General features: G+C 41.3%; 1 protein-coding gene across 2 annotated transcripts in view; it reads right to left on the reverse strand.

Moving 5' to 3' along the window:
- LOC119488797 (collagen alpha-1(XXIV) chain) overlaps positions 1-21,039 on the reverse strand; it is a 96,597-nt gene extending 75,558 nt beyond the window's left edge. The window contains exons 1-3 of one of the 2 annotated variants that reach the window (XM_037770705.1): positions 17,776-18,818; positions 9,383-9,453; positions 2,720-4,098 (exon numbers count right to left, since the gene is read on the reverse strand). In XM_037770705.1, coding sequence (XP_037626633.1) covers positions 2,720-4,098; positions 9,383-9,453; positions 17,776-17,840 — 1,515 coding nt within the window. In that variant the 5' untranslated portion in view covers positions 17,841-18,818. Of the gene's footprint in view, positions 1-2,719; positions 4,099-9,382; positions 9,454-17,775; positions 18,819-20,399 lie in introns of those variants that run through there. The other variant, XM_037770706.1, reaches the window with a different exon arrangement.
- Between the last annotated feature and the right edge of the window lie 5,452 nt (positions 21,040-26,491).

Genomic DNA, 26,491 nt, shown 5'->3' on the forward strand with positions numbered 1-26,491 from the left:
ACTGAATGATGTCTTAGCTTTTCATTCTTTATAAACTTCACTCAAGAATACGATTTATTTTAATATTTTAGATTTGTTTCCAGTGAGATATTAATGAGTTTATATAGTGACTTTGCTGTTGTACACATTACTTCTTGTTGCTGCTATCGGAACATTTAGCCTAGTTATATTTCAAATATTAAATTCTAATCCGGTTCTGAATTCAACGACAACCAGGCTAACATAAGTAGAACTAATATGCACGGCCCAATATTTGTTAATTTATTGCAAGTCATATCGTCATCTCAATATTGAACAATGATATCACACATCGCAGATTTTCCTCATATCGTGCAGGTCTATTGTAGCATTAGGCTCGTTCAAGATGAACTGCGCCTCGCCTGGAAAGTAGCCGAGATCAGGCGGCAGCAGCAGCGGGGGGCGGTGACAAAAAACTGCGGTCAAGTTTCCAGCAGCCTTCAAAGAATATACAGGAAGTCACAGAAACAGTTACATCCTGTTAGATCAGATCTGTAGGCTACTTGTAGTTCGCGGACCACGTTTGTATTGATTTATATTTCTTCGTAAATACATATATTTTGAAATGTCTGGTATTGTATTCTATCCTTTATTCTATTATGTCTGCCTTGTAAAGCACTTTGTAATTTCTTGTGCTATTTATGGCTGCACAATTAATCAAATATTGATCACGATCATGGCTTCCCACAACTAAATGTAAATTATCGACTGCTGTATTGACGTTTAAAATGTGCGTTCCGCTCATAGAAAACTCTGCTGCATAAATCAAGCACTTCCTAAACTAACAGCTAGAGATGCACCGTCAAACTGTAGCCGATTGGAGCCGGCCGGCTTTCAGCAGTCAAATATATTTGCCGGTAACACATACATGTGTAGCCGCCACATGATGGCTTTATGTCAGCACACAGCACAGTGAACCGAGCAGTGCAGTGTGTGTAAGTTAGAGTATATTTGTCAGTGAATACATGCTACAGCTCCTCAAGACCCAAGCCAAGTTCCTGTGTCTTGTCAAGGCCTATTGAAAGAGGATGAACAGACATTGTACGATTTTATTTACTATTCGGAATAGTTGCAATAGCAAGAGATTATAATGGGGTTCTCTGGAGCATCCTTATCCCCTGTCAGAGCAGTTGATGGGCAAAGAGGGAGACATGATGAATAAAGAAGCAGCTGTTTGTTCCTCTGGACTCCCACACATTGACACATGGAAACTTTGAGCACACCACCGCCTTCGCCACAACAACAGGGCCTAAAGAAACCGAGGCAAAATGATAATATTCATAGTCTTCATCTGTGCTGGCCAGCCAAGGGTCAAATCTTTCCTAATGGAGTCAATTCAAGAAGTCAAATTTCTGAAAAATTGAAGGGCAGAATGAATCATCTTTTGAACTTGTTGCACTGTGTGACATGAACTTGAGCTGAATAGCCCCTGCATTGTTACCCAACATGTGGTTAATATGCAAGCTGTCTGCTGTAGGTAGCTTAATAACAGACCATGTAACTGAGACATTACCAAGAGGGGAAATGTATTAAGGAAGTGAGGACTGACTGAAGTCCACACTTCCACTCTCCTTTTGAAGTCTTTCCTCTGAGGCACTGCTATAATTACATATAGTCAAACTCGATCCAGATAGGTCCCATTAATAATTTCACAAACAAACAAAAGAAAAAGGAGCTTTTGGGTGGTACACCTGGGGTTTCCCACACAGATGGCTCTAATGAAAAATGTTGGATCGCCCCTCACAAAAGGTTTAACCAGGCTCAAGTTTTCACCCCGCACATGCCACTGTACTTGTGTGGCTGAAAAACTATGAAATACTTCCCCTGAGGATGTAAACCAGCTTTTTAAGTTCAAACAAAGAGGCAATGACACGGAGTGAACCACTGACCTTCAGCTGACCCAGCATTCAAAACATGCCTGCATCAAAGCAGTCAGAGTAGCTAAGACAAACAAACATTTTGTATCAATACTTTTGCCAAATTGTGAACAAATGGAAAAGAGCCTGTGGCTTAGACTGTATCATGCTCATAATACTGCAGTACAGTGTACTCAGGCTCGGAGACGTAGAGATAAGTTGCAACCTACAGACCTGCAGGCACTTTATAGGTGAGCTATGGAAACTGGCAGATGAGTCCAGACATCTTACATCACTCCTTTAAGTTTAAACAGATCAGATAGAAAGTCCCGACACATCTCATTCATGGAAACATAAGCAATACCTGTAAGTCTGAGCTATAAGATCATGTACAGTGGCAAAGCTATCCTGACAGCCAGCTTACATCATAAGGATAGATGGACAGCTAATTTTTCTTGCCAGGGTATACCTCCAACCTTCAGATAGAGTTATCCTCTCTAACAGAAGAGCAAAAGTGTCTGGCAGTATTTCAGCAAGGGAATGACGTGTTATTTTAACAACTTGTAGATACATGAAAAAAGAACAGTGCTTGGACATGCCTTCACCTCTAAATCACTACACCGCCCTGCCAAAATATCTTTTCATATATCCTGGGTGTATGTAACAAAGCCAAATTTTACATAACATTTTAATTGTGATGGCCATAAATTACCTTTGATTGGCTTCTATTCACATTTTCCTCTTGAGCATGTACAGCAATGCACTGACTTGTGTTCTCAATTCTTTGAATCGTGTTGCATAAACACTCATAGCTCTACTTGTCATTCATAAATTCAGTCACTTACCGGAGAACCTGGCTCTCCTTTGGGGCCACGGAAACCATCTTCGTAGTCGTAGAAATACTCTGAATCCTCGTATCCGTAATCATATCCTCCCATGTCTACATCCTCATAGCTGCCATCCGGATCATGATGTTCTGATGTGTCCACCTGATTCTCCCGGTACAAAGTGGTGCCATTGGCTCTCAGATGAGTCTCCAGGAGCGGAGGAGTCTGTTGAGGCCCAGAGTGAGAGTCCCTGGAGCTGGTGATGGAGTTGTTCCTGAGTCCTTCCTTCACTCGACTTTGCCTGACTGGGGAAATGAGGTCCGGGGTGGCATCTGGATTCTGCATGCTCCCGGAGCTGCTCTCTTCCTCTGTGCTGTTTTCAGAGTAATCAGTGTCCCCCTGTGGGCTTCTCCCTTTTGCCAACACATTTTTGGTAGTGGTGATAGTTGTGCTATAGGTGAGATCCAGAACTGCTCGTCCACTCAGGGTAGCTAATGTGGGGCTGTAGGGCTGAAGCGAGGATGTGGTGGAGTGGCCAGGGGGATCCAATTTGGAAATGTGGCTCTGATCCCCCAGATGAGGTTGTACTGATGGGCTCAGTGTTGAATACTGTGTGACCAAAGCACCTGGGGACACTTTAGAAGCTGCTGTGGCTTTTAAGGGGGTATGATGGGTAGCTGCTACTCCAACAAGGGACTTTGTAAAGGGGTTAGAAGGAGGGTCATTTACCTCAATATCCAAACCAGGGTGTGGCAAAGGCAATCGGTGAGTGTCGGCCAGCCGGCACTGTGTTTTAAGATAGTTGCAGTAGTGCGCGGCAGCTTGGGCTGAGGGATAGATATCTAGTTGGCAGACTCGACCGTTGAATGCTGCCGCTCTGGAGTTCATCCTCCCCAGAGTGAAGAGACCCCCAGAATCCCCCAGTGTCTGAGATCTCCCCAGGGTCTGCTCCCGCTGCTGCACCGCCCCACAATCCGCATAGAAGGACACCGAGCGCGCACGAACACCAACAGCGAAAGGGTGCTGGTGCCCATCCTGCCAGTTGTAGGTGAAGTAGATGGAGGCTTTCTCGGCAGTGTAAACCACCACTCTCCGTGGCAGCAGCTGAATGCCAAAACGCAGCCTGTCCCTGCCATCTCTGACACTAAAAAGGAAAGCATTGTTTGCTCTCCAGGAGCTTAGGCTAACCACAACAGAGAACTCCTCGCCGATCTCAGGCGGGAACAAACTGCCTGCCGGAGCCTCATAGAGGGAGTTTGAGTCGAGTAATACCCCATATCCAGAAACAGGAATATTCAAAGGTGAGGGAACAGTGGTGTAAGTAGTCGAAGGTGAGCTTGTCCTCTCGTCTGCGCTGCTTTGTGCTGAAAGCCCCAGTCGATAGAGGATATCCACTCCTGAAAGACAGAGGAAAAAATGGTAAGGTTAACATGCTGGAGAGATTTAGTTTTTACAATTTATTGCACGTCCCCTTTATTTAATCAACTAAGAGGGAGCAGCCTTATTAATAAGTGTCAAAAATGTTTTATTCTTCCTCCAAGGCTCCTAATTTTAACTCAAGATATGTCATTGCAACAAATGCAAACAAATGTGGAAAAATACATAATCTATCCTTGTTCATGTCAAATGACTGAGAAAAAAAAGTCACTGGTCAGTCTCCCCTTGATGCTGGTGACCCCTCCCTGTTGTTCTCTTGGAGTAAGTACCAGAAAGGCAGCTGTGGCCCAGATGAGTGGAGGAGACTAGAGAAGGATGGGGCCTAACTAGGATACAGGAAACCAGTCCACACAGCCTTTTTGAATCAATCTGCCACCAGAGATTCATGCGAGCAGCTTCCCTCCAAATTGTCATTCTTTTGTCATGCCCACAGGTAATTCTTCAAAGTATGTATGTCTGCTGAAAATCACTTAAATTATTTGGGGACAGAAGATATTCTGTATAGTTTTGGCTTTGACTAAAAGCAACAGACATAACTATGTGTCACATGTAAGCACTGAGCAGTGATAGTTCCAGAAAAAAATGTTATTATTACATTATTAAAATGACAAATGAGATATCTGACAGAAATTGTAATCGTCAACTGAATCACAAACGGGTCGGTCATTTTAGAAGCTAACCTGACCTGTGTGTCTGTGTGAGAAATAATGAAATTGTGAGTGAGTGAGTGAGTGAGTGAGTGAGTGTGTGCATCTGTGAGCCTGCTGGCAGACCAAGGCAGCAGTAATATGAAAGTCTAAGAACGGGGAAGCTTTTTAAAGCCTGTGTGCACGTGTGCACGTGTGCAGATGTGCATATGTGCACGTGTGCGTGAGTGCATCTAGTGTTTTGGAGGGGAGATCTCAGGGGCAGTTTGAGGTATTTTCATTACTAATCCAGAGACACTACCTTCCTTTGAAGCAACTCTTTCTCTGTATTTGGGGAGCCAACTTTCAAAGAGGGGTTAGTTGATTTTGTATTTCTGAGGGGGAACTGAATGCACTAACTCAAGCAGTGATCTGCATCTCCAGAGCAAAGTTTTCAAATGCATCATTGTCTTCTATTATTTATTTTACCTAAAAAAAAAGGTTCAAAAAGATTTTAAAGGTTGCTTTTTGACTGAGAGCATTGTGGGCTCACACTTTTAACAACCGTTAAGACTGCAGAAAAAAAAAAGACATCAAAGATATAAGAGGCCTATTTCAGATGAGTTGCACGTGTACAAACTTTTGACCTTTCACCTTGGTTAGGGGTTTAAATCAAACTGCCAATAACATCTGAAATTCTGAAAAGCCGACAGCAGAAATGTTTGAACAAACTACCAGATGGTGACTTTGTATAAGGAATGGCTATATAAGAAAGCAGCAGGAATTAAAGCATATTATCAGTCACATAAGTCATACCTTAAAGTTGTCAAAGTTTTAGATATAAGGAAGAACTAGTAGACATCTTGTTACCAACCACTTGTGACATAGGTTTCAAATTAGCCACATCTTCAGCAGTGAGAACTGTTAAATACCGTTGCACTGATCTTAACAATTGGATCAGTGTTGATGCAGATATTTACCTTATTTCATGAATTGGCCAGACATGCCTGATCAACCATTAATACCCTTACTTTGTAGAACAATACAATCTAAAGAAGTGTCAACTTATACTTGTTACACGTTTTGTGTAGTTACAGCCTCATGTTACCTTAAACATAAAAGAATGATCCCAATCTGTTCCACATTGTGAGGTATACAGATTAAAAACTGAATAACAAAAAAGCACTGTTATGGGATTGGTGCTTGTTATCAAGCAGTACCCTGAATTTAGTTATCAGAATTGGTATCCTGAGAGAAAAGTGGGATTAGTACATCCCTACTACTGAAAAGACAGACACTCAACATGCTGTTATTAAAGTGTCTAATAAACTCCAAACTCAGACTCCTGGTATATTGAAAACCTTTTCAAACCACATTGGATAATCTCAGAGAGACAATGGTATCAAGCATAAACCAAGTTGTTATGCTGTTATTACTACTTCTGAAATGTTCACATTTTGGAAATATCAGGTTTTCTTACAAGTGCAACAATATTGTGGTATGTGGCCTATAGTGTTTGTGTGTGTCTGTGTGTGTGTTTCTAGATCTGAAAGAAAAATAAGTTGAGGCATTCATCTGTATGACTGTTAAGAGCTGAAGCAGGTGATGTGATTTCTAAGGTCACAAGTTTTAATACATCTTTAAAGAGCAAGTATTTGGCTACTGCAGATGTCCACATTCTCAACATTTTACACTGGAAATCACAGAAATGTTTTTAGCAGCAATGATATAGTATAGTAATATAGTATAGTATATTTGCCTTTAAGGTAAACCATTTATCAGATAAATACTGTAGAGCTAGTAGGGGATGAAGTACTTTTTGGGGGAAAGTGGAGTCCACTAGTGTAGTTTCTGTAATATGTGTGTTAAAGGTGCTAAATACGGGATTGGGAGCATTTCTATTGCCTCTCAACGGCTCTCACATTGGCGACGGTGAGCCGCGGCGCACAGCTAACGGTGCTAACAACAGCGAACGTGCTGACAGAGATAACAGTGTTTACCCGAGGGAGAATCGGAGGGTGGGTACTACGCTTCTGTGTCGTCACCGTCGGTGTCAGCTGTAACCGGCGTATGAGAGCAGTGCAGAGCGGCGGCCATGAGCTAGCCACGCTTGGCCACGCTCACATGCACGAACACGCACTAAAAGCACGCACGGCCGGCCGGCAATGTCAACAAAGCAAGGAGAAGCTCGGATTACATTAACACACACACAGAGGGAGAGTGACTTCATGTTCTGCTCAGGTAGACATCACTCCTCTATATCTTTACACAGCAAATAATTGTTTGCTGCTATATTAATGATCATATAAAGAACCTTTAAACACTGAAAACAGTGAAACAGAAGCATTATTTTTCTGTTTCAGTGCTTTGGAGGGAGGCAGGAAAAGAGGGCAAAACAGAGAGAGTAAGTGCTGTAAACAATACAGTTCATCAGCTTGGATGTTTTTTTGCAGGGTCTATAGTTCTGCAGCCCAGGTACGGATACTATATATCTGCAGCTGATCTGAGCACGCACTGAGATATCCTTGACATTCTTAGCCCGAGGTAAAGTCAGCCCAGATTCCAATTAACCTGTCTCATATGTGAAAAAAAGCTGCTCTAGCACTCTGTGTGCATTCCTCCTCCCCTCGTTATGATGGATTGATCTTTCTAGGAGTGGGCTCATCAACTTTAGATGAGTATGGAGAAGACAATGCAAGACTCTTGTGCACATTTGAGAGAAAATATAGCTGTATTCAAGAAATTAACCAGCCAACTCACTCATGGTTTGAACTATAAACCAGCACAAAAATCCCAATTACCAACATAAGCCACCATGTTCTGAACAGACACATTACATTACAAACACTACCAAAGGTAACATTTACATTTCGAAACATAAAATAGAAAACAGGCATGATGGGAGATGTGGGCCGTCCCTGTCGCTACGATACTCAGAGCACTTCCTGCATGCCTATGGCATTTTACACTGCATGAATTAACCTAGTGGCTAGAAAACTTAGTTAGTTAGTTAGTTAGTTTCCTTACTCATCATAGCTCTTCCACTCTTACTTGGTTATTTTAACATTAAGTCACTGCAAATCATGATAGAACAAAACCACGACTGAATTTCAGCAAAGGTGTCCAAAGCTCTGCCCTCAGTGACAAACAATGATCGGAGGAGAGAGAGAAGAGAGAAACAAGCGCGACAGTAAAAAACAAAAACAAAACCGTATTTTTGTAGATTACAGCACATTTGTAATGCACTGCAGAAGGATTTATGTTTTGTTTTTGTAATGATTATGTACTGAGGTGGGTCACACAGATACTGATATTGAAAAGGTGCAGTTTTTTATATTGTAGACTGTTATAGTCTAATTTTAACACCTTCTAAATAAAAAGGCAATTCAGTTCTCTTTTTAAAGATGAATTTGAAAGTGTAAATGATGATGTTGTCAGGGCATAAAACCAATGATCTGTTGATCTTTACGAATCAAGACTAGTCTAACAATGGCATGTTTAAATTGAAAATTTAATCGAAATGTGGCCTTAAAATCGAAAGTCAAATCGAATCGTGGATTTGGAGAATCGTGACACCCCTACTGACATCTATCATCAACTTCTGCCCTTCTCACCTTCAATTCCTCTCATCGTTGTTGCTTTGTTTGTTTTTTTCGTTTTGTTTTTTTAACTGATCGATATCACCTTATCCCCAGCATTTGACCAGCTGAGGTATAGCTGTCAATACACCAGTGTTTCCCCCATATTCATTCTGCAGCGTCAATGAGGGCCACTGCTAAAATTTCATACAATCATTAATACCCTCGGTTTCTGTGTTTCACCGAGCGCGCGGTTTAGGCTATATCCGCACTAATACGTTTTGGTTTTTAAACGGCAATGGATTCAGTGTTTTTGTGTTTTCAGCCGAGCTAGACCAGAGAATATTCGGTTAAAAAATAAAAGGCAGAGCCTCCATTTTAATTCAGTTGACGTAGAAATATGACTTTGTCTTTGTCTGACTGATTGGTGTACTTTCCCAGAGTGCTCTTCTTAGTATGTACTGTACTTCACATTATGATTGCATATAACTAATAATAATAATTAAAGCCTTCTCTGATGGACCAGAGATGAGAGCACTAAGAGCAAAAAAACGATGGGCAAGTGGAGAAGCGACAAAGGCTGCTTCTACATGCATGCTGTGGCCTGGAGAGCAGGAGCAGACATGTCGAGGGAGAAGGTTCAAAAACGATAAGAAGAGCAAAGAAAGAGGAGCTCCTGTTTGCAGCCACTATCCCTATATATACTTGCTCCAGTATAAAATAGAAAGCAATAAAATTCACCTTTGAGTTGTTGTCTACAAAACTGCAAAAAATGTATTGCACTATGGGGGGATGCACCAATCTGTCGCAGAATCCAGATGTTAACCCAGATGAATACCTCACTAGATGGAACTCACTAAGAAGATTGTTATGTAAGCTAGCACGAGGCTGGAAATGGATGAAGAGCTATAAACTGACAGAGAGAGTAGTTCACAAGTCACAAAGACAAAAAGATAGATGGGGGCTTTTATATAAAAAGAGTACTAGTGATAACCTTAATGCAGATGTTTAGTTATGCATTATAGGGTTCTGTTGTTTACCTTGAGCGAGGAATTCTTCTTCTCCGGAGAGTACTGCTGAGCATACTGACAGGAGCAGGATAAAGTTCCACCTAAAGGGACACACAAACACAAATTAATAACAGATTTGTTTGAAACACTGAAATATAGGCAGATGACCCAATCAGCGATGTGTCTAAGTCGCTTTGTGCGTTGCAGCCTGGGATGAAAACCAGAACTCCAGAATGAAACCAAATTCAATACGAGGGACAGAGGAACATGATAACTGTTCACATAGAGGACAAGGGCTGGAAACTCATCTCTCTATGAGACAACACTATACTAACAACTTAACAACCGCAGCACCCTTTTCCCATCCAATTACAATCCTGGTGATATAGTTTATGCATGGAATTGCTGTTCGTCATAAAGATGCATGCCGGGTGGTTTTCAGTGAATGTGAAACTCTGTCAAAGGTAAGATTTGTGTATACTACATCCAGACTACATACACTCAAGTCAAATAGCAAATCCGCTCACATACAGAAAACAATGGTCTCTTGTTGAGGTTTTGTTTCAGTCACAAGTCAGTTACGAGGACAAAATTGTGGTAAGTCTGAGAAAAACAAAAATGACTATAACTTGGCTATTTTTCCATTCATGTTTAGTCTTATCCTGTTGACAGAAGGAGAAAGAGTCTCCCTGAAATAAACAGAGAGTAGAAAGCACAGTTTCTTGAGTGATGAGGTGAAGATTGCCTGATGGCATACTACTTGACACTGGAAAACGAGTGACATATGTTACCGTTTATAAATGCCAGAAGCCAGTGTACCAAAACCCAACAGTGACATAGCACTCAGTATTGTCATATGCAGCTAGAGTAGCATGCCATCACAGCCGCTTTTCAATCTTGGCGCTGCTGTTTGATGATACATGGGCAATTATTTGAGACAGTGGAGGATATATTTACTGTACCAGCACAAGGCAATGTGTTCAGAAGGTATAGGAATGGTCACTCAAGATATGAACTGAGGATATACGTATGAGCTATAAGGAGGAATTTACAATATTGCCAGCTGCACCTGTGTGTGCCAAAATGTCCACCATGAGCATGACCTGTAATGAGCAAGACCCTTTTCTTAACTATTTGACATATAATTGCAACCCAGGTGTAAAATCCTCACCCTCTTCCCAGGCCTTTTAAAGATAGTTCTAGACACTACCAGCTGTAATGGGTCACCGTGGGTCCCTAAAAGACTTGAAAATAAAACTTGAAGCTAACTACAATTTATTTTAACCGTTATTGGTGTTATTTGGATAACTGACGCTGCGGTAAGATTACTTTCTGGGGTGTCTGTCCCAACCATGGATGTATTGAGGTTCCAACTATATCAATCTAGGGGGCGAAGAACACCCCCTTTGCGTCGTTTCCTCTGTGTGTTACCTCCGCGTGTTTCCTCTGCTATTTTATATAGGGCAGCTGATGGACGACCAACGATCACCACAGCAACCAATTTCTGAATTTATTTTGTCTGTTGTCACTTTAACCTATGGCTACATTAGTTTCGCCAGTATGTTAGGTAATCTGGGTAACGTTATAACATTAACAACGTTGCTTGTTCGCTACCTTGCGCAGTGATTTAGAACGGTAGCTTTGTCTGTTTGAGGAAGCGATACCTGCCTGCCAGCCAATCAGAAACAAGCATGTTGGAACAATTTATAACAGTGGACTAAACATACATGTCTAGAAATGTTATGACATTGTTCACAATGGGTCCAAATTTCATAACTGTAAAAACACCATGGCTAAAATAAAGGAAGAAAAATCCTTTAGAGAATTTAGAGAAAATGAGGCGTACTTAAATTGTGAATTGATTACCATAATCTCATGACTTTGTATTTTCAATTTATCCATAGTCTCAAACATAAATATTAGGGCTGAAATGTATGTATGTAGTAAATGTATCAGTCGATTGACAAAAAACAATTGGTAACAATTTAAATAATCGATTAATCATTTATATCATTGTAAATTGAATACCTTGCTGATTGGACAAAACAAGCAATGTCAGGTTGACACATATGGGTGCAGTGTGCCTTTTTTAGTAGTATTTTCATTTCATTTTGTAGACTAAACAATGAATTGATTTATCAGAAAAAGTGACTTGATTAATCGATAATGAAAGTAATCGTTACTTTCAGCCCAAGTCAATATTGGGTTGAAATCAGTTGTTGGAACATGTAAGAAAGAATCATGGGAGCCCCTTAAAAGGCATCCTGACTCAGGCTTTCAACTTTGACATTTTTATGTTTGGAATTATAGTGAAAAGTCATGCAGGCAGCATTTTCTAGTCAGGTTTTATTGTTTTCAGATAATGATGGATTTTGTCTCAAAGGCACATTTGGTTAAAATCAATTTATTGATGTTCATGGATGCATGCCTCAGCAAATCAATGACCACAAAGAGTGAAAAGCCAGCTGAGATTTAGTGAGAGTAATGTCATGCCTGCCTTTTAAGATACTTTGCACTCTGTCTCATCAATCTTCATTCCCAAAGCCATTCAAAGAGGTTGTCAACCAGGCTTTTTTACATAAAGGACATAAGCTAATGATCTTTCTGAAAAGCCACAAATACCATGTACATGATAACAGTGACTTAACTACAAAATGATGGATCTGTTAGCAATGCACAAACCAAGTCTCCATGTACTAATGCTTTTGACAATGTCATCATGCTAAAAACAGATAAAAGAAAAGCACATTTTGATTGTGAAACTAACACTTACAATTGAAAGAAACATTATTCTTTCATTTATAGTCAATAAATTTATATTCCACCAGCTTCTTCTTTATTTCAAACAGTCCTAATCACACAGTGATATGTTAGGACCTATATGTTACTCATACTCTCTAATAGATTCCTGGAACTTCAGTACTTTGACCCTCATTGACCCCACCTCTAGGTGGCACTGCCCACCATATAGCTAGTAGGGCAGCATCTGCTATATGTACATTCAGTAAAAAGCCAAAGAAATGTCTAGAGCACTGTGCATGACATGCATTATTTTCCCTTATTCAGATGAGATTTTCATATACAAATTATGCTAATACCAGTTTTAAATGGGGAGCATGTGCAACGTTTAAACACGTTCAGAGGCCGAGGATTACACAGACCACCATGCACACACATGTCTTCAGCCTTTATTCCCATAGTTTTAGAATTAAATCGTTAATCACTAAAACTATAGCAACAGCAGAACATGTTGTGTCATCCTTGTTATTCCCTCTCACCATCCTTGTTGTGGGTATCCAGTGCAACATTTACTGACATTGTCAACCAGTAGGGAAAAAGCAGAGTATGGAGTAGGGCTGCAATTAACGTTTATTTTCATAGTCGATTAATCTGTTGAGTATTTTCTCGATTAATCGATTAGTTGTTTGGTCTATAATATGTCAGAAAATGGTGAAAACTGTTGATCAGTGTTTCCCAAAACCCAAGATGACGTCCACTAATGTCCTGTTTTGTCCACAACTCAAATATATTCAGTTTACTGTCATAGAGTAAAGAAACTATTCACATTTAGGAAGTTGGAATTAGAATATTTCTTTCTTAAAAAAAATACTCAAACCAATTAATCGATTATCAAAATGGTTGGCGATTAATTTAATAGTTAACATCTATCGATTAATCATTGCAGCTATGGAGCAGTGTCTCCAACCTGCAGAAAAACCATACTGTATCCCTATCATACTGATTGGATATAAGGGTAATATACTAACTAAAATAATATTAATCTTAGCTTTACAATAAGTGACACCACAGGTGAGCATGAGAAGTGGAGTTTTCCTTGCTCATGTTTTCTTCTGATGATCAGTCATATCACATAAATCAAACCTTATCTGAAAAATGGAATAATAACTATTTTGTAAACGTGGGAAACTAAACTTAGTAATTAAACAGTAATCCAAGTCACTTGCATGCCATCTCTTTTCTCCTACATCTATAACCCACAACACACTTTACTGAACATTTATCATGTACAGGCTGCTTCAAAGCATACTCTGTACATTCAAACCAAATCCATCACATCGACAGCCCTGCACATATAGCAACAGCTGCTGACACAACTTGAAGTGGCTTCTGGCAACTAGCGTGATGATTTTCAACACAGTGTGGGGTTAGTACAAAAGACAGGAGGAGACAGTGGTCCCGCTATTTTTATATGCAGTTATGTAACAGTGCCATCAATCACAGGCTGCTGTCGCACCCGAGACTGATTGATGTGAGTGTGATGGCTACAAACAGCATGATATCTGTCTCACAAACATCTCTCCTTCATGTCCTTTTGAGGACCAGATTAACCCAGCAAGGAGGCTACCAGTAGTGTTTGTGTGGCCCTGTTTGGCGGAAAGCCACAGACAGGCAGCCACGTTTGTTTTCCCAGAGCGATGTGGCCCTTAGCAAAACAAAGAGAGACAGATGCGGACAGAAAAAAAGAGTAAGAAAGAAAGAAAAAGATTGAGTGTAAGTAGAAACACTATGAGCCGCGTCCGTCACCTGTTCCCCATCGAGAAAGTGGTGCGACATTCCAATGCCGGGAACACAAGACACATCCCCGAAGCAGGAAAAAGCAATAGAGGAAAACGAGAGGGGGAATGTATGATTGCAATCATTCATCTGTTGAGAGAGGATGAAACTGACATTTACAAAACCAACGAGTAGCTGGTTCTGCTTAAAGGCTGGCAGGGTTTAAAAGTAGACCAAAAAAAACTAAATATAACACTTAACACTCCCTTTTGGAGTGTCAAGTGGGGCCATCTGATGCTGATTCAGACAGCTTTACTGTCTGTCTGTCACCCAGTCTCCTTGTTCAGGGCTATTTAAGGTATCCCTGAGACTCCTGCCACCAAACAGACTCCGGTCATCGCTTCAGCACATCTAGCGTAACACTACCATTTACAATCCTTCTGTCTCAGCATCAGTTGGTGAACTTTTTAAGGTTTTTATTTAGTTATATATGCAAACAGGAAGGAAGCGACGGAGTTCCTTATATCCAGGACACAAAGGCTACATGCAGACTGAGCCAGTCTAAGTGACAGCACACTATGACATGCTTTCCAGCCCCTTACAGTTAATGGAAAAGACTGCTGAAAGCGAGACAAAGCTCCCCAAACACTGCTCTGTTGACTGAGGGAAATGCCACTACGTGGGGAGTGGGGTGTCATGTCAGGACTATAAATAATCTCAACTCAAAACTCTCTGCAACGAATCGTTCCAGCAGTAACAGATCTCGCCTTTTCTCCCCTCAAAATGAGCTTGGATCCCTAACAATGCTTCATTCAACACGAGGAAAAAGGCTGAGAGGCAAATGGAGAGGTGAAGTGCTCGATGCGGCTTGGCAAATAGAGCGACGATGGAGCGATGTTTACAGTCCTCATAAGGGAAAGGGAAACAATTTTCTTACTTTCATCATTGATGTCTGTCAGGGGGCGACTTTGTGAGCAGTGCCACTGTTTACATGTCTAATTTGGCAGGCCACTTACCAGATCCATTACTATCAACAATGCATACAAAGCGGGTAACTACCCGAAATCTGAAATGTTGAACTTCTTGATGGAACCAGTAAAATTGCTGTTGATCTATGTTGGGGGTAAAAATCATGTACAACAGCAGCTCCTCCTTTATTTCTAACCTTTGGTGGAAAGATTCTCTGACATGTTGGAACATCTAAACCAGTCGTTCCCAACCTTTTTCCTTAAGGGACACCTTTTCTATCATAGAGTGAACTGAGCACCCCTGACTAAGTGACATATTTTATGGATATTTCATAATATATTCAATGCATAACAATAATGGCACAGAACAACCGATAAACTGTAAAAGCAACCCAGATAATGAGCGCAATAACTGCTGGAAGTTTGTCTAAAACAAGCGATTTGGATGAATTTTGAGCAGATTATTTCCTGTGAATATTGTATCAGAGATGAGTTTTCCTGTTATTTTTAGGAACTTTAAATACAATTATCTGTCTGTAGGCTATTGTGTATCATACCTACTTAATAGGCTTCTTCGTCTTACACCCTTTAAAATCAAGAAGGCCTTGCGACCCCCGTGAACCTTTAGCGACTCCTATTGGGGGTTGGGACCCCCAGGTTGGGAACTATTGATCTAAACAAACATGATGGGAGTCACCTTGACCGACCCGCCACTTATCATCCCTTCTGTTGACTTTGAAGAGATTGTTTCTGCCTTCAGAATACCACAACAGTAGTACTCTTTAGAAGTATGCCACATGGAGTCGTTATTCAGAAAATTGAGGATTATGGAGCTTGACCTTGGAACATTTGCCTAACCTCCACTTCCCCATGGCAAAAAAAATGCGGCTCAGTTTAACCCAAGTCTAAATGGGAGTGGAATTCAAAACAGACGGAAGGCAATGACTTTGAACTGACGCATGCAGTGCTCTCAGGAGCTGTAATGAGGCTCATAACAGAAGTCCCTTTGCAAAGACATCAAACTGTGAGGGAAATGAATCTGACGTGAAAAATTACATCCATCATATAAACAGCATCACACACACACACACACACACACATTTTCCACATGCTAAGACCAAGCAGATATTTCTCTCAATGGAAACGTCTTGCTAATCAGGTGTTCTGTTCCTGCACGCTTCGCTTCTCAATCTCGACCAAAACATTCTTGGACATGAGCAAGTAACTGATCCCCAGCCAATATCTGTTCCTGCTGGCCGTGTTTCAGCTTTAACACCTGTGTCCTGCTCATAATTACTTCATTATGGATGCACTAAGTGGGCTTGTCTTCTTCTCATGTCTAAACTGCCGCGAGCGGAAATTAGCAGGTCAACAAGTTTCCAGGTTCCAATTGGCCACTTGACGTTCTGACTCTGGCCGAAGGCTTGAAATACTTCTCAGATCGGATACTTCTCCAAACTACCCCAAGCAAGTCATAAATATAAATATACATTTTCTAAGACCGGTATGTCATGTCTGGATGCTTTGCAGGAGCGTGGTGCATGTTTGTGCTCACTCAGATAGGTGACTGGAGTCAAGAGGTCAGTGCAGACCAGAGTAAAGATTGACTTAGTCCACAAGACAGCGAGCAGACAAAGAGCTGTGAGTAAACTTCCACCGGCCTTTAATAGTTTGCCCTTTTCCTGTTGCGGGGGAACCTGCAGATGTTAGGAGGGTTAAATACTCTCACTCACACAGGCGGGCCAAAATCCCTACAGGCACCGGTGTGGAGAAGGTATTTAGAGGCTTCAGCAGCAAGTTGGTGGGCAGGCTGTGATTCCACCATGCATTATTTTTGCTTACAGGCTTACAGGTGAGAATACTCTGAAGTTCCCTATCTCCTGAAACCATTAACACATTTCTCTATTTCTCTTTCTCTATTTTGGGGAATCTATTAGCAGAAATGGAATATAATATTAATAACTATGTTTTCATTAGTGTATAATCACCGGAAATTAAGCTGCCGGGAAACAAGACACGTCAAACCTCTGTCGGTCTTGAGGAGCTGCAACATTTATTTCTGCACAAACTGCAACTTCCACTGAACATTCACTTGATATTCTCAAAGCTAAACTAACTCTGTCTTCTGCTCCACCTGCTCACTTGTTCACTCACACACATTTGGTGCCGCTCTCTCACTCTCTTGCTTCACCAATCACTTACACACACACTCTATGCACTGACTCTGCTATTCTCCAAATGACCTATACGCTACTCTTACAACAGCTCTAAATAAGGCCTATACACACTCCTACACACTTGGCACACGGGAGATGTTGCAATCTGCAACTTCACCACTAGATGCCACCAGATGTTACACACTGTACCATTAAACTTCATGTTAGACCACCCGTATAGGATTCAACTGAGTTTATGACTCTTATGGCCAAAAATTGCAGACTCTTTGGCTTAAAATACATGGAAAACAAAACAAATACCGTGAGGCCAGATTAAAAGTAATTACACTAAGTGTGATGATAGCCTCATGGCAAGCTACAGCATCTGTACTTCATGTAATGACAACAAGAGTTGGAGGAGTAGTGACATGGAAAACATCGTCCCTTGTACAGTATCTTCACAGTAGACTTCAGTCAAATGAGAAGAGTGTGTACATTGAGATTTGCATCCTCTGATAAATGAAGACTACCTGCAGAAGCCAGCTGTCAGTAAGCCTCATTGTCAATAGGGTATACCCTCCTCAGTTTCCATTAATGTTCACAATAAAACCATGTATTCAACACCTCAGCAACACACTGAACACACCTGTCATTGAAGCACAGGTGCACCACACAGTAGACGAATCAATCACACTAAATGTCATTGTAAACTAACCACTGTGTCGGTGCACAAGCCAAAAACACAGTCCATCTTATTAAGACATACGTTTAATATTTTGATCACCTATTAGTCTTGACCCCCTCCTCCAAAGTATAGCCCATCTTCACTTCCGGAAAAACTTGCATCATCAACTTATTTTGGGAACTAGCGTAGAGGAGACAGCATGCTGCGAGTCTCTGCAGCTATACAGCTCAACCACTGCCAGCAACGGAGCAGCAACTCTTGCAACAGTGGGTGATTGTCTGGAGCTCAGGAGCCAGTCAACCACTGATGCATACACACTAACTCTCCCGGTGAATTCAAGGGGAGGCCACACTTGTTCTTGGTCAACTCAGTTCTCCCATAAGGCTCTCATTTTCACTCTCAGGGAGAAAGAAAAAAATGGATCTCTCAGGATTTCAGGTTCACTTTGTTTTCCGTTGAGCAAACACTATCAGTAGAGAACAACAGAATGCATTGTGAGCTCAGCTCTGTTTAGATCTAATCTGGAAGGGATTCATAATAGAGTGCAGACAACTTGGACTCACTTCTGATAGAAGAAAATACATTTCCTGCTAAGTGGACTATGGAGGCGTGCACATTTCTGTAGCTCCACAGACCCAGCTGAATGTAGCAGGACAACAAGACCTGCATGCAGGATGTCAATAATAAACACTTCCATGAGGAATGTTAAGGTTTAAAGGCACTCAGTAGATGTTTTTCCATTTAAAGCCTTTGACAGAGTTTGATTAATTTGTTAGGTCTTTACAGTTTCTCTTATGCTTATCATCACACAGTCTAACACTGTCATGCTGATGAATACACATCATTGCTTCCAAGCCAGTTTCAATGTTTATTTCCCGGCTTATCAAGCTATGTGAGTGCAAAATAAATAAAAAAGAAGGGCGTTCATCAGCAGTGAGGCCACATGGTATTCATATTATAATGTAGAAGGAGATCCCAGGCTGCATGTTCATGTGGCGAGTTCAAAGCCAAGACATGCAAGATGTCAGCTATACATGTATCAAGATCAGCTAAGAATAAAAAAGAAGTTCACAGTAAATATTCAACACTTTCAAAGTCTACATGTGCAGTATGCAGTATGATTAATGTGCAGAACTTAAGGAGGAAAAGTCAACAGAAACTAAAGGGATCTAATTTGAAACATCCCAAAATCAAAAACAATAAGATAAGATAAGATAAGATGAACCTTTATTAATCCCCGGAGGGAAATTCAGGTGTCATAGCAGCAACATCAACAAACAGAGTGAAACACAGGAGAGGTAAAGGTATACAAAAATTATAAAAACAATAATAGAGATATAAAAGATACAGAGTGAATGGGTGAACATAATGTGTGCAGTCCGTCAATAAATGAATGTAGTATGTACAATAAATAAATGTAATATGTGCATATGTGCAGTCTATAAAGTGGTATATAGGATGTATAGTGTAAAGTAAGTGTGCCAGTGGTTAGAGTCCAAGAGGGTTGCAGATAGTTCATGTTAAAAGGTAGATAGTGCATGTTTAAAGGCATATAGTGCATGTTTAAAAGGTAGATAGTGCATATTAAAAGGTAGATAGTGCATGTTTAAAGGTAGATAGTGCATGTTAAAAGGTAGATAGTGCATGTTTAAAGGCATATAGTGCATGTTTAAAAGGTAGATAGTGCATGTTAAAAGGTAGATAGTGCATGTTTAAAGGCATATAGTGCATGTTTAAAAGGTAGATAGTGCATATTAAAAGGTAGATAGTGCATGTTTAAAGGTAGATAGTGCATGTTAAAAGGTAGATAGTGCATGTTTATGGGTAGATAGTGCATGTTTAAAGGTAGATAGTGCATGTTAAAAGGTATATAGTGCATGTTTAAAGATAGATAGTGCATGTTAAAAGGCAGATAGTGCATGTTTAAAGGTATATAGTGCATGTTTAAAGGCAGATAGTGCATGTTTAAAGGTATATAGTGCATGTTTAAAGGCAGATAGTGCATGTTAAAAGGTAGATAGTGCATGTTTATGGGTAGATAGTGCATGTTTAAAGGTAGATAGTGCATGTTTAAAGATAGATAGTGCATGTTAAAAGGCAGATAGTGCATGTTTAAAGGTATATAGTGCATGTTTAAAGGCAGATAGTGCATGTTTAAAGGTATATAGTGCATGTTTAAAGGCAGATAGTGCATGTTAAAAGGTAGATAGTGCATGTTTATGGGTAGATAGTGCATGTTTAAAGGTAGATAGTGCATGTTTATGGGTAGATAGTGCATGTTTAAAGGTAGATAGTGCATGTTAAAAGGTAGATAGTGCATGTTTATGGGTAGATAGTGCATGTTAAAAGGTATATAGTGCATGTTTAAAGATAGATAGTGCATGTTAAAAGGCAGATAGTGCATGTTTAAAGGCAGATAGTGCATGTTTAAATGTGCAGAACTTAAGGAGGAAAAGTCAACAGAAACTAAAGGTAATTGAAAACATTCCAAAATCAAAAACAATAACAATACAGACCAATTATATTATGCAATTGTGATCGAATGAAAACACTGTATTGTCAGTCACGTTTTGGTGGCAAAAACGTATAGCTGCAGGGACTTTGCTTAGTCAATTGGCGCCAGACAACAGAAATAAGTCCCACAAGTTGCCACTTTATATGAAAATAGAGCTTCATAGGTATAACCTAACACCTGCATGCTATTAAACCAAATGCCCACTCACGTTGCTGCCGCGGAAACGTGTCCACTCCTTGTCCGTTGAGCTCCTAAATGCATTTGTATGCATTTGTCCAGGCAGCAGAGATCTGGGTGAAAACAGAATCACACTCAAGAGGATACCTGCTCATGGGCTAAACCCCCTCTGGTTTAACAAGCCAAAAGGAAAGCGTAAAAGTGGACGGATGATGTTGTGCCACTTCAGAATTTCCTCATGGTATTGCAGATCCCGGAGAGGAGAGATCTCTCCAACTCTTTCTCTTCTCAGATCCTCTGCGCTCTGCGGCGCGCAGTGATCCGGTGATTTTCTATCCAAAAGTGGAGACGCGCAACAGTTGCATAGAAAACAAGTTGTGGTCGGCTGGAGAGCGGCTTGCTGGTCTTGCTGGGCTGCAGCTGGTGTTAAACACGACTGCTGTTTGTAGATACAGAGAGTCAAAAGCTCGACTGCTTCTCTCACAAAGTGGTCTCCTCCAACACAACAAGCAGATCCAGCTCTAGTGCGTCTTCACCCGCAGGCGGTGCTTTCTTTCTGCTATGTGCCTTGACTTGCACTGATGCAAGGGGATCCGTATTCACCCCAACACAACTCCTACCAGCTGGTGGTGTTGGATTTCACCACTTACAGGCTCGTGACATCACGGATAGACTTTCTGGCTTGTGTTCATCAATGTCCTTTGTCTTCTTTGACTACTTTGACTACCTCACTAAGACCAAGAAAGTGGATCATATCAGTGCAGTTCTGAGGTCTCTCTACACCGGCTCCCTGTCTCTCAGAGAATTTCAAAATACTCCTGCTGGTTTACAAAGCACTAAATTGTTTATGGGACAAAATACATTTCTGATCTTCTGCTATGTTATGAACCATTCAGACCTCTCAGGTCATCTGGATCAGGTCTGCTTAGTGTCCCCAGAGTCAGAACTAAACATGCATAAGCAGTGTTCAGATTTTATGCACCAATTATTTGGAACAAGCTCCCAGAAACCTGCAGGACTGCTACAACTCTGAGCTCTTTTAAATCAAAGCTTAAAACTTTCCTGTTTGCTGCTGCCTTTAATTAAACCTGATAATGATCTTATATACTGCACTAGAGTGTTATATTCTATTTTAGCTTCAATCCTAACTTTTATTTTTAGATTGTTTTTATTTTCTAATCTTTAATGTTTTTATGTTTTTATAACTGTTTGAATTATGTCTTAATGTTCTTTTGCACTTTGTAGCAATATTCTTGAATGTTTATGTAAAGCACTTTGAATTGCCCTGTTGCTGAAATGTGCTCTACAAATAAAGCTGCCTTGCCTACTGTGTTAGCCCCAAAGCAGGTACAACATTTATGTTTACTCACTGTATACTTTGCAGGGTGGAGGGCATGTTGTAATTGCAAAAAAAAAAAAAAAAAACAGCTTAAACTTGCTTGCAAAGACACACACTCATACACTTACTGACACATACTGTAGAGCACAAACCAAGACTGAAATAGGTTAATGCCAGAGAAAAATAGAAGAGATCAGCTGGTGCAGCCTCATGTTTGCTGACAAGCAAATCTGCCAGGTGCTGCAGCTCAAGTCACTGTTGTTCTGGCATAATGGCAAAGAGTATCTGCTATTAGCAGGGGTGGAGTACACCTATTTTGCTCTCAAGTATGATTAGACACAGCAAAAGTTAATTTGAATCTCATAACCTTTTTTTGGCAGCAGTGGAACACTCAGGCTGTCTGAGGGGCAGAGGCGAAAAAAAATAAAACCTGCAGCACATGATGGGGCACCAGCACGCAGAAGGTTTTCTAGCATGTAGGCCACCCTAGAGGGCAGTTTATCATGTTTTATGTACCACGGGGGCATCCAAGAGGGCACTTTTTTCTGCAACTTCAAACATGGGTGCACCAAGGGGGGCGGTAACCCCACCCCCACCCCCTACCCCCACCTAGAGTCCACCAGTGCTTGGCAATATAAAGATAAGCCACAGTGAAAAAGTCTTTTGGGCTTTGCTTCACTGGTTTAAGATTATGATCCTGCAGGGTTCAAACTGTCAAAAATTATGCAAATAATCATATACAAATGTTGAGTTTGGTGTAAAAATAACAATATGCACAGTGCGGGCCAGAGGCATGTAGTGGTGGTGGTCTTTATTTTCTTTGGACAGCATCCAAAATAGTTATGTTTAAAGTAGGGCCTCCTATTAGCTGCATTTCACTCACATAAAATGAATAATAAATATCTGTGGACAGATCGTGCAAGATGCTGTCACAAAGTGTTACAGTGGCGTAGTTGAGATAAACATGAAGGCAGAGTTCGAAGTAGGGGGTTAGAAAGTGGGGAAGGGCCCAATTTACACTCTTGGCCCAATTTTGCATTGGACATTATCCAATATTGGCTGTAACTCACTGAGGAAAAGATGTATTTGCATCAAACTCCACATAGAGCTCCAAAACAAATACAAATACAACATATCACATTGAAAAAGCAAAAATTATTTGGTTGACTATGGAGTTTTTTTTTTGTTTTTTTATGTCAAATATGGCCACACAAAGGTGGTCTAATGCATAATGGTGAGTTTACACCGTACCAGAAAGAAAGGATAGGTCTCCCTGAATCATATGATGTACAACACTTGATACTGACTGAAAGAATAATCAGAATTGGCAAAAAATGTAAAATTATGTCCAGGCGTTTCTTTGTTTTCTTTAAATGGTTAAATAAAGCAATTATGTTACAGACCACCATGTGACATAATCCTGAGCAGGTCTGAGAATATGAAATGTGAAGGTGATTTAACACATTAGCATGCCGTGTAGTTTGAGTTTTTTTTTTTATTTTGCATCTGCTCCATCTGCTGCATTGTGTTTAGTCAGGAGATTTACACAAACAGATTTATTAGGTGTATAAACTCTAGTAGTGTATCAAGAGTTTTATTGCTCTGGCACTTATTTAAGTTAGAAATAACCCCTCTTTGTTTCTCCGTCTGAACACAGCGCCGCCTTCTTTCCTCCTTGAAAATGACACCGTCTCTTTACTTTATCTCTCCCATCGATTTTTCCAAACAAACAGCCTCTAACCCACTTCCACCTTTCCCGATCAAGGTTAACCCATTAACCCATAACAAACAGAGCTCTGTGGATCCCCGGCCCCCCCCCCCCCCCCCCCCTCCAACGCACCCCAGCATCCTCCTCCAGACGTCCGCAGCCTCCCTCAGCTCAGCCTGGACGGAGAGGGAGTCCATATGGTTTGCAGTTTAGGGAACTGGGAGACAGAGCAGTTCCTGCCTGTAATCCCAGGTGGAGCTCACAGCGTTTCTTAACCTGAAAACAGCAAAAGGACAGTTACAGTGAACAGTCACAATGCCCAAACAAGGAGTAATGTAAGAGAGGTCAAAGTGACATGGAAACTCCGAGCGAGCCTGCCAGCCACTATAAACAGTGAGGTTAATGAAGAGCATTCATCTCGTGGTGCCTGCAAACAAGCTAAGGAGGTCTGTGTGTGTCAGCAGCAGTGGGTCAAACTCTCTTCCCCCTCTTCATCAAAGACAGTTGTCTCAGAGGAGGAAGCACTTTGTACTGGATGCTCTCTCTCTCTTTCTCTCTCTCTCTCTCTTTCTCTCTCTCTCTCTCTCTCTCTCTCTCTCTCTTGCTGGCTTTGCCATCAGCCAGCATCTCGGGACAGCAATGCTTCGACCAGATGTTTTCTTCCACTTCCAGGAAACAAAAATGTTGAGATGCTGGTCCTCTGACAACACCGTGAATCAACATCATGAACAAATGAATTACATGATCAGTTTGTAGAAAAGCCCTGACTTTGCCATCGGCAGGCTTAAGTAATATCTCTCTTAGAGAAGTAGAGCATTTGCTGACTGGTAAACACTTGGGAAAGTTTGACTCCAGACACACAGACCTTGATAAAATTATTGAGATAGGATCCTCTTATGCTGCGGAGGAGGTTAGCTTTTAACTGTATTATACCATAAAATTACTTCAGCCAAGTATGCACGCAGATTTACAGCAAACTTTTCAAGATGAATTTTTTTTACATGTCCAGATGTGTACTAATCAGTCCATTGTGCACTGAGCACCAGAACGTTAGGCCCAAAGAGTGACTGGTGTCCGATAATCAGAATCAGATCGCCTCTCTTTTTCCTCTCTTGCGGAATGGGCAGACGCAGATGAGCGTACGCTGACCCCCTCCTGAAACATGTGGTATTCCCCTCTCACAGTTTCATAATTTATACAACGAGACAGCCAATAAATGTGTTGTAACGAAGCCAGAATCGCCATGGTAGTGAAATGGACCCGTGTTTTCGGACAATGACTACAGAGTTTTAGAAGTACATGAAGGCAAGGCAGGATTCCGATCAGAAGAGCATGTGGTCACAGACAAAGTCCTTCCATATGATCTGATATTAATGCACGAAGAGCACGTGTGCATTCTAGCTTGACTTCTTACTGCACCAGAAGCAATGGTGAGCTTACTTTATTTAAAGGCGCTAAATTCGGTATCCAGAGCATTATTATAGCAGCAAACAACTACTTGCTCTGCTCTCATACGGTGGTTACAGCTTATAACACCGTCCAGTGCCAGCAGAACACCCATCCTCCGGTTTCCCTCCAAGTAAACACTGATATCTCTGTCAGCATTTCCCCGTTGTTTGCACTGTTATGGTACATGTCCACAGGATCCGTCCTTTCCACGCTTCCCATTCATTGTTTTTGTAAGCATCCGTGCAATGCGTTCCGGTAGCATAGCGTTGGGTTTCGAGGGACAGACCATCACATTGCCTGCTCCTCATTTGCATAAAGTTTAAGTCTAGGCCACTTTATGCAAATTAAGGGCGTCTGGCGCAACAAACTAACAGTTGTCGATCTAAAATGAAGACCAAACGAGGCAGCCATGTTGGTTCCGGTTTGAAAGCTGGGAGCAGCAGCCCATGAGTGAAAGTGTTTGTCCAATTAAGTGCCTAGTGGTAGCCCATCAAGCATCCAATGCTGGGAAACGAGGCAATCCCTTGAGTCCAAAAATGCCCATGGAGACACGTACCATTAGTTGTTGTTAGTTGTTGTTGCTGTTAGCACCGTTAGCTGGGAGCCGTGGCTCATCGTCGCCATATTGAGAGCCAATGAGAGTTAATAGAAATGCTGCCAATCCCGTGTTTAGCACCTTTAACATAAGTTGAATGACTTTTTCTTGTTCAATTTCTTATGTACAGTTCGTAAAAAAACTATACTTTGCACTTGCTGGCAGCAGTGTGTTGTGCGTCTGTATCTAATTTGGACCCGGGGGTGTCGCTGGCCCCAGTCCCAGGAGCTCCATGTTCTCCTACCTGCACACTCGTGATTTCAGCTCCAGGGCTTCCCACTGGAAGTCCTGAATTTAAACACCATGTGCTGGTCGGAGAGCATATTGTCTTCCAGGTTAACATTTCATAGTACAGTAACAGCTTGTAAATGTGGGGTGTGTGGAAACTTTAAGCCTCACAGGACCAGAGTGAAGCCAAAGTCAACCCGACTGGTTAAAGAGAAAAAAGGAACAGGAGAGTGGATGAGGAAGAGGGAAGGCTCTACGGTTGGTAGAGCGTAAAACACAATGTTGTCTTGTAATCAGCCAATAGACATAATAAAAATGTGCTTTTGAGTGCCTGCCTACTTTTAAGTTTTCTCTACATAATGCTGCAGACACGGTGAGTTAAAGGCAGTGTCGGTGATCTTGAGAAACTAGAATGACTACGCTAGATTTTTAAAAATGATCCAACCGAGAAACCGAGCCCAGTGTTGCCAACTCTTTTCCAATGACAGTAGCTAGCAGCACTAGCTCCAAAAGTCCCTAGATCTAGAAAGAAAGTCGCCAAGTTGGCAACTCTGACAGTCTGTCACTTTAGGCCTCCCTCCAAAGCCCCTCCCCAAAAAGAACGTAAACAACGAACATGGCTGTTGTTAGTCCTCACAGCTGTCAAACTAGCATGTGGAAGACTCCTGTGACGTGCAATAAGTGCAGGGGCAGAGTGCGCGCATGCTGGCAGGCAGGTAAGTAGACACCCGTCCAATCATTTCATTTGGCCCGAATAAAATTATTGAACTGGTTTATTACAGTCCTGCAACATCCACAGATACC

This window comes from Sebastes umbrosus, chromosome 5 (genome assembly GCF_015220745.1).
Source record: "Sebastes umbrosus isolate fSebUmb1 chromosome 5, fSebUmb1.pri, whole genome shotgun sequence".
NCBI lineage: Eukaryota > Metazoa > Chordata > Actinopteri > Perciformes > Sebastidae > Sebastes > Sebastes umbrosus.